Raw genomic sequence first — 13,165 nt, 5'->3', positions numbered from 1 at the left:
CTGAAAATAACGAAGAAGACGTTGCGATCGACTATCGNATTCAATAATTATATAATTAATTATATAATTATATAATTTTTATGTTTANATTTTTTTAATTTTATTGTATTGTTTTTATATTTCAGCCTTTCAGCTATTCTGTGTCAAGAAGGGGTTACAGAGGTTACATTCATTGTTTATTATTATATCTATATCATTGTAGCCATCATTGAATACAAAGAAGAAAAAATCAGGACTTGATTATCATTATTTTATAAATATGAATACTGACAAAGTATTATGTCCGATATGTGCCAAGGAATTTGCTTCTTCTATTATCGAATCTCATGCCAGCAAGTGTTTATTCCTGAATGAACCTACAAAGGACGAAAATGCAATGTTGTTTAAAGATTCCAGCCCCAGGAGTATAAGAAGCAAACTAAAGCCAGCAAGTGCAAAAAAAACTAATCAAATATCTGTTAAAAGGAAGAGTTCTTTGGACCAGTTTTCTTCCCAAAGTTTCAGGGATGAAGAAGATGCTAAAGATGCACAGAAAAGTGTAATTTTTTATTCTAAAACTATAATAATTATAGTGTAATAAAATAAATTTACACAATCACATAAATGACATACAAAACTATAATGCTCAACTTTGTATTTTGTAATATGCTTAATCAAATTTTTCTGCGTTGCAATTTTTCCTATAGAGAGATTCTTAAATATATAAAAAATAATATAATATATATATATATATATATATATATACATATATATAACAACTTTTATAGACAGAAAATGAATGCAAAAAGTTACGCGGAAACGGACGGGATGTACCCCTCGCAGAACAAATGAGACCTACATCACTATTAAACTTTGTAGGCCAAAGACATATCCTTGGACCTCGCACCATACTCTCCGAACTCTTGCAAAAAGGCGAAATACCTAATATGATTCTCTGGGGTCCGCCTGGATGTGGCAAAGTATTATTGCATTTCTGTATATTTATGTTACATGTATGTTGGAATCTTTATTTAGTTTTTTTCTCTTTTTTGCAGACGTCTTTGGCTAATGTCATCGCGCACATGTGTAAAAATGATGCTAGTCGCAAGCTACGATACGTTAAGCTCTCTGCTGCGATGGCCGGTGTCCAGGAGGTAAAGGAAGTCATTAGTATCGCTAGTAATCATGCTAAATATGCGCAGCATACGATAGTGTTCATGGATGAGATACACAGATTCAACAAGATGCAGCAAGATGTGTTTCTACCGCATGTCGAATCGGGAATCATTACTTTGATCGGGGCCACAACGGAAAATCCCTCGTTCAGTTTAAATTCTGCATTGCTGAGTCGATGCAGAGTGATTGTTTTGCACAAATTATCTATCGCAAATCTGCTATCGATCTTGAAGCGTGCAGTAATTTCGCTGGGAGGTATAATACATGCGTCTCCGAATAAAAGCGAAAACACTTTGCAAGATATCGATGAAGAAAACACGCTAGAGAAAAACAAAGTCATCGAGAAGGAACCATCCTGCAATACAAAATTCATTATAGACGAACCGACAATAGAGTGGTTGGCTGAAACTTGCGATGGTGATGCTCGAATAGCGCTGGGAGGATTAGAAATGGCAGTACGATGCAAAGCACCAAATGAGAAGGAATTTCTAGACGTTGGTCCAGCCATAATAACGCTTGATGACATTAAGGAAAGCTTAAAGAAAACGCATATGTTGTACGACAAGAAAGGCGAGCAACATTATGATACAATTTCTGCATTACACAAGTCTGTCAGAGCCAGCGACGAAAATGCTTCTCTTTATTGGCTAACTAGAATGATCGCCGGCGGTGAGGATCCGGTTTATATCGCGCGAAGATTGGTGAGGATGGCTAGCGAAGATATCGGTTTAGCTGATCCGAAAGCTCTTGGTTAGTAAATCGTTTATTTATGATTTTCGAACTCACGCGCATATATATAAAATATATATATATATAATTAAAATATATATATGTAAATATAAATATATATATATATATATATATATATATATATAAAATATATATTTTATTTTTTAATAATTGAAATTACATCATTGTAAACAGGGTGATTACTAAGCACTCTAAAAGATTTAAGGGGTGATTCCTCATACAAATTCAGGGCAAAAACTTCACATGACCATATGTGCGAAAAGGCTTAGTTTCAAAAATACAGGATATTAGGTTTCAGCTAATCTTCGGGTCGTTTATAGAATTGTAAAAAAAATTTCCAAAAATTATAAAGTTAAAGGAAAAATTTCATCATGTCTTTAAAACTAAGCCGTTTTGAACATATAGTCGTATGAAAAGAGAGTAAACATTTTTAAGGGTATTGCTCGGGGATTTTATTTCTATATTTTCTTATTTATTTTTTTTCATAGAAACCAAAAATAATCATTATAATGATGCCAGACTTAAGGAAAAATTGATACATCGAAATAAAATGAATGACAGTAATTTTATAACATAATGTGAATAAGGATTTTATTCATTTTATTTCGATGTACCAATTTTTCTTGAAGTCTAGCATTATTATAAGCACGATTATTTTTGGTTTCTACGTAGAAACATAAGAAAACATAGAAATAAAATGACCCTTGAATAGTAGTGAAATCTTCGAAAATTTCTACTCTCTTTTAAATTATATAGTATAAGAAATCACCCCTTAAATCTTTTAAAGTACTTAGTAATCACCTTGTATAATGGATTTGAAGAATGATTATATATTGAAGAATGATAATATTTATGATAACATATTTAGGCTTTACTAGATCTGACAAATATACTTGACAATATTGTGTTCCAGGAATAGCAGTGCATACAATGCACGGTTGCAAAATGATCGGAATGCCGGAGTGTGATGTTCTCTTGGCACAATGTACGACATATTTAGCAAGAGCACCAAAATCCAGATTAATGGAAGACGCACTTAGAGCTGCTCAAAAAGTAATAGCTGAGCATAAGGGTCCACAACCAGGAGTGCCTTTGCATTTAAGAAATGCCCCCACAAGACTCATGAAAGATTTGGGTAATTATTTTATTTTTCGTATCAATTTGCTCTTGATAAATCAAATAATTATTTTAGGATATGGTAAGGGATATAATATGATGAACAAGGATGAATCTGGATTAAGTTACCTGCCAGAGGGATTGGAAGATTTAGATTTCTTTGGAGATGATGACGACGATAATTAGAAATGCTATGGTAAATGCTTCAATATAGATATATTTTGTTTTTGTATTGTATTATTTTTTATTATAAAAAGGTATTTTTATTATATTTTATAAGTTTTATAAAATCTTAGATCTCTCAGGGATTAAAATTTAAACTTAAACGTAAATTTAAGCACATACGTATATGTATATATAAAATATTTTTACTTAGTTATTTTTAATAATTATATGCGTATGTATACAAGATGTATATACAGGATGTATATAATATTGTAGCAATATTAAATATATTTGTAATAATCGCGCGCTTATGCGATAAAAAAAGTGATGCTTTAACTTTGTAGAATAAAAATAAACTTATACATATATATTTAAGCTTACAATTAGCGATAATTTGTTGTTTAATTATATGACAAACCTGATGAGTTTCGATTTATTACTTATGAATCGAATGAGCACATTTTTTCCAAATTATTGTTTTATTATTAGCGGGCATATCTACGATTTCTATTAATCTAATATTATTCTCTTCAGCTAATTTTTTCAAAACTGTTACATCCCGCAAACCCCAACTTGGATCCTGCAATTTCAAGGACTCGTTGAAATCTACATTACTTTGCGGAGTGATTTGACCATCAAAAGCATACGGTCCGTAGGTGATTAGTAACCCATTTGGTTTCAGCAATTGATTCGCATTGTTAAATAAACCAATAGTACACTGATACGGCGAAATATGTATCATGTTCGCATTATATATATATTCTAAACTGTTCGGTTTGAAGATACCGTTACCCCATGACCGGTAGTCAGTGGTGATGTCAATTCTAATGGGGCTTTTTATATTAGAGTATCCATTCGCGTACGCAGCGATGCTATCCAGAAGTTTTGGGTCATATTCCGAAGGGTAAAATGTAACTTGTGGAAAATGCGGCGCAAAATGTGCCACGTGTTGTCCCGTACCGGAGGATATCTCCAGGAGAGTCTGATTTGTACCAGGTTGGATATATCGTTTTAAAACTGATAATATTGGATCCTTATTACGGTCTGCCGCAGGATAAATGAGTTTTTTGGCAGCCATAGTGTGTGACCTTGAAGAAATTTCAGTTTCACTTTCTACAGAAAGTTTGTAGATGCGTGTTATTAATAAGATTATCTGCTGTTATATCGCAAATCGTGACATGTATAGGTTTCGTAAAATTTATTAAAATATATCATATTATTTTTTTATCTTGTGTATATCATACTACTTTATATCCTGATTATTTTATCTGAAAACTTAACTAACTTATACCACTTTGAAATTAAACAGCTCAAATAAGATGTAAATGCTCGTTATTTTTAAATGTGCATCTCACCTGTGATTAACAGCGTAATGAATGATATTCATTTATATGTATTCTGCTTATAGTCGTGGCATCTATAGCAAGAGATTGTACATCCTGAAAAACGCAAATATTTTTTTGTACTATTATATACAATATTTTTATTTTCTTAGGAAATAATCTAATATGCATAAATCCTAATCATTGAAACTTTTGATTGGGAAATAATTATCCAATGCTTAGGAAAAACAGTCAATTAGGTATTTATATTTCATTAAACTTAAAATATAGAATGAAAAAATAAATAACATGTTGATATGATAAAGAATGAAAACAATATTAATTTAATGATAAATGGTACTGATATATTTATTAATGGATATTTATAATATACAACCCCAATTAATGAAACTAATTACATTGTATATTTACGATATATAATTTTCATTCTTACAGCTTGTCGAAACACATTTACATTTAATTGCTAATCATCTGATCTGATAATATCTAAATTGATAATATTGTCTTAAAGAAATTGGAGGTGTCATTACTAACTAAACTAAAAGTATTTTAATAGGTCTTATTACAAGATATGTACACAAAAACGTAATTCCTATATAGAATCCTGAGGGGATGTGTATCACACATATAAGACATCTTTCATGTCAATTATAACAAATTAAACTGTTATTATTTAATTATGATAATAATTTGACATTTCTTAATAAGTTGGATTCAACGTTTTTTCTTATCTGAGTCATCTTTTTCTTTAGATGTTGCTTTTTTCTTCTTTTCTTGGCTCTTTTTATTTTTCGATAATTCTGGTATATATACGGAGTGTCCAGTTTTCTTTAAATGCTCAAATAGTTTATTTTTGCTTGGAAACTCGGATGAGCAAGAAACACAGCGATGAGCTAATTCATCCATATTCACGATCGGATCCTTTTTATTTTTGCCCCTGTTCTCTCGTTCCTCTTTTTTAGAATTTTTCTTTGCTTTGTCGGTTTTCAGTCTTTCGCTAATAACACTTGCTTCTTCCATCACTTTACTTTCTGTTTCCTCTGTTTCTTGTTCCTCTTCTTTATGCGTCTCTTCCTTTCGCAACTGTTTATTTATTTCCACTTTTCTCTGTTGTAACTTTTTTCGTTGTTTTTTCGACAGCCATATTTCCTCCTTAATGCTCTCCGTATCGTCATCACTAGCAAGTTCAAGCATAAGATTAGGATTTTGAATATTACGTTTTCTCTTCTTCTTTTTTTTGTGACGATTCGACAATGCGCCGTCTTCGTCTTGATCAGACATTAATTCGTCCTCGGATGTTATGTCATCATCTTCATTTTCCACTTTAGATAAAAATGATGTACTTTCGCCCATTTCTGGTGCTGCAGCCAATAGAACATCTCCATAGTTGTTTATCTTCTTTTTGTCGACTGTCGAGTGAGCACATCCTGGATTTTCCTCATCATCCGATATCAGTTCGGCAGGAGAGATATTACTATTATCCTCGTCATCGTTTTGTCTTGAGTCCTTCTCGCTACGAGGAAGGTTTAATAAGAAATCAGGCATCTGTGAATCTGTTGCCAACTTGGGTTCATTTAGTGAAACTGATTCTTCTTTTGTACTCGAATCGCTTTCCCGAGAGCTATCTTCGTCCTCGACCTCGTTCGGTATAACGTACTTGAGTGCGCTGACATTTTCTTTATGTTTTTTTGAATTCTCATGATTCGTAAAAGCCTTGTGCGTTTGGAACACTTTATCACAGGCGATACAGTAAAACGCTTCTGGATCGCTATTTCTTGTTGTTACTTTCCTGTCATCTGTTCCAAATTCTGCTGTCAGATTCGCCTCAATATTCTTCAGCTCTGCTTCCATGTTCGAGAACTTAGACCATTCAGATTCGATCTGATCCCGCAATAGTTTCTGCCTCTCCAACAGATGTGCCTTCCTTCGCTCCTCTGCCTTGCGAAAGTTCTCACGAGCGCGTTCGGCCAGCTTCGCCGCGTATGCTTGTACTCGCTTGTCGCGTTTGCGGACGAAAGCGATCAAATTCCGCACCTGCTCGTTCCTCTCACGCCTCGCCTTATCGCGCACTTTCTTGTTCTCTTTCTCGGCGATTCTGAGAATGCGTCGATTCCGCATTTCACGTATATCGTACGGATCCAGCCAAGCATAGGATCGCTTGGTGCTATAACTCTGCCAGTAGGCGTAGAAATCGCCTACCACATCTTCGTATGAACTCTGGGAGTCGCCGAAGCTAGGAACCTCTTCGTCAGACTCACTGTCTTTGACAAACTCGGCGTCCTCTGCTGCTAATTGCTCAAAAACGTTTCTGTAGGTGGTATAGAAACCCTTCTCATCGTCTCCATAACCTTTGAAGCATGAGAGAGAGAAATATGGGAAAAGATTAATGGAGTCATCCTTGTAATCCTCTCCGATACCACCCTTCAAGATAGCCTCTCGATGATTGTCGTACCAAGCACGTTCGTGGGGGTCGCTCAATATCTCCCATGCCTGCTGGACAAGCTGGAACTGTTCTTTAGCTTCATCTGGGCTTTCGAGATTCTTGTCTGGATGCCATTTCAATGCTAATTTCCTGTATGCTTTTTTTATTTCATCATCAGGGGCATCTCTTGTAATTCCTAATATTTCGTAGTGGCACTTCATTGTGTTGTCCTGTGTATGATATACATCTGGACACAATTTCTTTACTTAAATCACAAATTGTGGGCTAAAAAAATTTAAATTATTAAATTATGAAATAGCTTCTTTATATAACTCAACAGCTAATTTGATTAGAAATGATTTACGAGCGCACATTCATTTTGTTATACAAATATATAAATGGATAAAACAAGATGTGAAAGTATGAAGGTAAAGATATATATATTATTAGGAAACCTCATTATGTTATAAATGCAAACAGAATACAATCTAATTTAATTCTTCAAATTCCCTACATAATACAATTTTCTGAAGGATGACTTTAGAACATAGAACATCCTCTACATATTTTTAAAACATCCCTTATTGAACTATGTTACAAATTAGAAAATTTAGCAATTTTCAGATATTGATTTTTTATTCACTTTAAAATCCACTTTTAAAATTTTATTAATAAAATTCATGTTATTTATAATATAATTCATGTTCTGTCTTCTGAAATATAAATACCTTAAAATACCTCCAATTTCCAATTCTAATCTTAATGGCTTCCGTCTTCCTTCTCAAGTATCGAAGATGATATAATCAACGACATAATCATTATGTTATAAAATACGGATAATGAATAATGATTTAAGATTCAATTTGGCAAATCGGGAAAAATGACGAGGTGACGATCTCGTAAATTATTTCGCAACAAGATTACGCATTTCGATAATTGTTTAGAATTCCTTACCTCCGATTTTGATAAAATTAGGCTCATTCGACGTGTTTGTGTATGAAATGAAAAAATTTGGCCGAAAAAATTGCGACACTGCCCTGCGAAGCGAGATATTAATGAATAAAGTTGACGGACTATTTAGGTTAACAAGTCTGTCAGCCATGAAAAAACTTCTCTGTTCTCGCTATGTATGAAAAGTTATAAACTCATGTGGAAAGTGGAATCATTTGTGGGTTTCCAACTTGGCACGCAAAACGAAATTTAATTTTATAAAATTGATTTTAGTTTTATGGAAGGGTGGAGGCAGGAACCCTTTGCACATATACATGTACATATTTGTGATTGGAACATTGTGGAATGTTCTTCTCCTCTTCCCGCTCCCCTCCAAGGCGCGGCCTGACTAGTCAATTTTAATTATTAATATTTCACTTCGTGGGACTGTGTCGCATTTTTTCGGTCAAATTCCTTTATTTCATAAAGAAACGTGTCAAATAAGCCTAATTTTATCAAAAAATCAGAGATGAAAAGGGGGAGGAGGGAATTCTAAACAATTACCAGCATTTCCTTTTCGCTTTACTATTTTAAAAAAAAATTTGCGAATACAAAATATCGTGTCAATAGTGATTATGGTTTTTCTCATCCATTCCAATTACTGGCCAATTATTGTTGGTTATCGGTAGAAAAGAGCTGGAGCTTACCAAAAAAGATTTTGGACACCTGTGATATGTAATCGACGTAAGGTAATCAAAATTACAATTACTAAAGATGACGACGGTGTGATAATAATAACTATATATTTATTATTATTATTGTTATTATTATTAAAGCCGTCTACACAACAAGATATAAAGGCACGGCGCAACTATATATATATAAGCAACTATATATATATATATACTGAACTATGGCTACCTTCCATTTAACATTTACAATGCTTCTGGAAGCATTTCATCCTTGTCGTTTGTCAAATGTTAAACAAGGACAAATGATGCTTGCGATCATTGGGAGCGTTAAGTGGAACGCAGCTCATATATAAACTAAAATGGACATTTCCGCTGTGAAACGTAGAAAATCGTGGCAATAATTGATCAGTGCCATTTTAATTTGGTCAATATAAGAATATAATCAGAAGCTTTCAGGTGCTCATACGCACTTATGTTTAGAGTACGATCATCAATACGATGCTACAAATGCTTTAAAGCAATTTTTGATTGGTAAATTTGTAAAATTCTTTTTTCTAATTGGTCAATCAAAGCATTTGTAGTGAGACTTTGATCGCAAACTTATGCCCATATTCATAGTCAGACTTTAAGGCTTTCTTAAATTTATCTTTAGATGCTCAGCAGCCAATGAAATAATTCGTACAGTATTCGTTCTGAAGATAAATTTAAGGAAGCCTTAAATATAAGGCCTTATGAATGGATTATGAATACGGGCATAATACTTGTATTCATAGTCACACAGGCCTTATATTTAAGAGATACTGTATGAATTATTTCATTGGCTACTGAGCATCTAAAAATAAATTTAAGGAAGCTTTAAAAAGATCTGACTATGAATACGGGAGAATAAGACAGGACATTACGTCCCAAAACCTATAACCGTAAAATGCTGCCGCGCACTACTGCCCTCTGACAAAATGGATGTAAACTACATGGCAATGTTCACTTTTCTTAGGATACATTGTCCACGATACTGGCACTGACAGCATCGCAGCCAATTTTACTGGTGGCAAGATTCTAATCCAGCTAGCAATCCAGCAGGAAAATAAGCATTGTATGCCGCAAACTTAAGCGAAAGTAAAGGAAACATAATAAAAAGCACAGGCAATACCAACAAGAAATAACAAATTTCAATCTATCAGAAACCATATATATTAGAATGGACGCTTTCTGAGAGGTTGAAATCTCTTATTTTCTAATATAATACAATAACTTAGGGCTCGGTAAGATTTGCACTTCTCGGTCGATTTTCGACTTGGTTCCGCCTTCCGCTATTCCCCTCACCTTTCACTTCACGCGCAGTCCAAATGCTGCTCGACATTTAGGAGTGTATGACGTTCGTAGACATGAAATCCACCTGCTTTGGACGCTCACGCTGTAAACTTCATTTTATATCTTTTTTTTGTTCATTACATAACTAAAGCTACATATTGACGCTCGATTCGAGCGTCAAAACAGGTCACGTGATTAAAATTGACGAATATCAAGCATCAATTTTGATTTGTTTGACGCTGAAAATAAGCGTCGAACGTCAATATAAAAAAGTAGCTTTTTCTCTTGGGATACACTCAGTGTAATCTCGCACTACACCAGTTGCGTGTAAGTGCTGCATCAATGCTGCACTACAAAAGTGTACATACACCATGGTGTACACTACTTCATGCTATCGTGTTCTGCTGCCGATTGACTTTCATTTTCAAATTTTTAATGTCACATTGGCTTTACATCGTTTCTTTGAGTGTAGCAAAACTCCACTTCGTGCGTAAAATTTCATCATCACTACACTAGCCACGGAAACACGTTACACTGAGTGTTGCACTGATGGGCGATAGTGTAGCTAAAAGAAAACTACAAGATAGAATAAAGCAATGCATAATGGCTTCTGCACACTGAACGCGGAAACGATTGTTTCGCGACGAAATGTGATGCGGTAGCCAATAAACTTAAAGCTCCTAATGTGTTCATTGATTACTGTGTCTCAGTTTGCCAGAAGCCATATGCCAATCAGAAGCACAAGCTCACTGAGCGGTCATGTTTCTGAATGCATCCATTGTGCTTCCAGCTGTAGATATCGTCTGCACCGTGTTTTCGCCAGTTTAATTGACGTTAGCAGTATAGTAGTATTATATATATGGTTAAATTTTATTAAATAGTACCGGTTCGTGAATTCCGGGATAAGAAGCGATTAATCGTCATCGGAAATAAACTTCGCGGAAGGAGGATGTTGTTGAACAAAGTAACGCTATTGTTTCGTGGAAGGACTGTTCTTAGAAAGACAAAGACGATATCAAAGCCATTTCTTCGATCGATGATCACTACGCCGTCCGGGGCGATCCTGCCCGAACCGAAGAGAACACCGTTTAGCTTCCTGGGTGTCGTCAGCAGTGTGATATTCGGCTTGTTAGTCGGTGCCACGATCAGTAAAAATATTGCTAACTTCCTGGAAGAGAATGATCTTTTCGTTCCCTCTGACGACGACGATGACGATGATGACGACTAGCGACCAGCTAATTTCATTCCATTGTGATTGTTCAAAATACTCAGATGATTAGACGTTGTTCTTGATGCTCTTGAAGGTAATTTTTCATATATTCGTAGTATAATTTATAATAATCATATGTGCAAAAGCATAAAAACATTATTATTCGATACTTTAATTTTTAAATGTACATATATACATATATACATAGAAAAAAATATAAACATATGTGTGTTTTATTTTAATTGCTCCAGGCAAATATCTCAGAAACTAAGAGAGATATAAGAAAAAGTTTTATATGAAAGTTGTAGGTTTTTTTCGAAAAAAGAAGATGAAAATAATGGATTTTTGAGGCATTACCAAGATCAGGTCAAGATATGAATTTTTTAAATGGAACCCTCCATTTTTATTGCATATTCTTGTAGCACACCTCGAGAGTTTTCCAAAACACTATAACAAAATGTTTTTTTATAAAAGACTTTTCGAGTTATAAGACTTGAAATTTATAATACTGCCAGCACTAGCAAGGTGCCCAACCGACGACTAAAATCTCTTAAATGTTGTTCAGGATCATGTCCTAGGTAACATTTGTTAAGATCAAAGTCAATTGGAGATTGTTTCTCTTATTTTCATTAAAAATTCATTTTATATAAAAATATATATTTATATATGATATAAAACATTTTGCTTAAAATATTATTGAAAAAAATGTTTAAAAAAATTAATGTTTTTTATATATATATATATATAAATTGATGGAATGGTTCAATTCGAATAAATCAAATATAAAAATTAAGGAGGATTATGAGCTAGTTAACATTAATACTCAAACATTTAATACTCAAAATCAAACATATAAGAAATACATACATTTCGACGCCGATCGGGTCATTCTCAATGTTAGAAAAATTAAAAAATTAAAATAATGTTACAATAATTGTCGGATTCACATATTAAAATAACAATGTTCCGTATATTATATAATAAAATTAAAAAATGTAATCTCAGAAAACGTTGTCTGATATTGTCTGATATTATACGTCTCTCTGTTCTTGCACCACACTATGACTTATAATATTATAATATCCACTGCATTTCTCTTAATTTTTGACTCATAAGTGTGACCAAAGAAAGTACATATATATTAATTACTTATTGTAAGAAGAAAAGTGAAAACACCATTAGTGTTCCAATCATATTGATAGTTTTCATCGTTTTATATTGAATATTTCAATGGACCACACAGATTCTTAACCCGCCATGAGCTAGATCGAGTATATCCGGTCGGTGCCCGACCGATTTTAACTTATGATTTTTACTTACTTTGCATCGTTTGCGTTGATACGTCGAGTAGCTGAGGATAAAAGTGCAGGAAGAAATAAGAAGAAGATAGAAAACTAAATATTTCTGTACACTACAAACCATTGTGCATGGAACATGCCATATTTCAGTGCAAAGACTGCATTACAAACGTAGAATTTTGTGAAGATTAGCTGCTAAGATTTTATTATTTATTTCTTTTTTTAGTTTATTTGTTGAAAAGAAAGATTATTTTTTTATTTCTTATTTTAATTTTAAATCGATACAGATGTTTCTAGACATATTGATCTTTTTAACATTTAAAATTGTTACTAACTTGATTAAAATTTTAATAAATATAATTTTCTTATATAATTCTGAATATTTTATTTGTAGTTTTTATTTAGTGGGAGATCCATTGTCTGAACTTTTAGATAGTACTTTAGATAGTACTTTAGATAGTACTTAGATAGATTATTACTTAAAATTAGTACAAAAAAATCTGTCAAACAAATTCGAGTATGTCATATCCTACCTAGCAGTCGAAGTAGTAATTTATCACTTAGCTCACGCCGGATTAACAAAGAGGGAACATAGGAGGGAACATATTCGATATGTATCTACATTTTTTAATCTTACTATATAATGTATAGATCATTGTTATTTAATATGCAAATCCGACAATTATTGTAACATTATTATTTTTATTTTTTAATTTTTTCTACATTGAGAATAACCTCGATCGGTGAAACGCATATATTTCTTATATGTTTTA

General features: G+C 33.2%; 3 protein-coding genes across 3 annotated transcripts; 1 reads left to right on the top strand and 2 right to left on the bottom strand.

Annotated features, from left to right (window-relative positions):
* Window positions 1–259: 259 nt before the first annotated feature.
* LOC105626364 (ATPase WRNIP1-like) lies at window positions 260–3,207 on the top strand. Its single transcript, XM_012207666.1, has 5 exons — window positions 260–538; window positions 768–959; window positions 1,035–1,905; window positions 2,819–3,040; window positions 3,098–3,207. The coding sequence occupies exons 1-5, from the start codon at window positions 260–262 to the stop codon at window positions 3,205–3,207; spliced, it is 1,674 nt and encodes a 557-aa protein (XP_012063056.1).
* Window positions 3,208–3,226: 19 nt separating this feature from the next.
* Window positions 3,227–4,573, bottom strand: LOC105626363 (UPF0585 protein C16orf13 homolog A). The gene is made up of 2 exons (XM_012207665.1): window positions 4,542–4,573; window positions 3,227–4,274 (listed from the first exon to the last, which is right to left on the bottom strand). The coding sequence occupies exons 1-2, from the start codon at window positions 4,571–4,573 to the stop codon at window positions 3,623–3,625; spliced, it is 684 nt and encodes a 227-aa protein (XP_012063055.1). The 3' UTR covers window positions 3,227–3,622.
* Window positions 4,574–5,243: 670 nt separating this feature from the next.
* On the bottom strand, window positions 5,244–7,172 carry LOC105626602 (dnaJ homolog subfamily C member 21). The gene has a single exon (XM_012207896.1). It carries the CDS (start codon window positions 7,170–7,172, stop codon window positions 5,244–5,246), a length of 1,929 nt encoding a protein of 642 aa, XP_012063286.1.
* Between the last annotated feature and the right edge of the window lie 5,993 nt (window positions 7,173–13,165).

This window comes from Atta cephalotes (assembly GCF_000143395.1).
Source record: "Atta cephalotes unplaced genomic scaffold scaffold00005, whole genome shotgun sequence".
Taxonomy (NCBI): Eukaryota; Metazoa; Arthropoda; class Insecta; order Hymenoptera; family Formicidae; genus Atta; species Atta cephalotes.
Note: the sequence above shows the minus strand (reverse complement) of the source record. Positions and strands in the feature narration are given on the sequence as shown.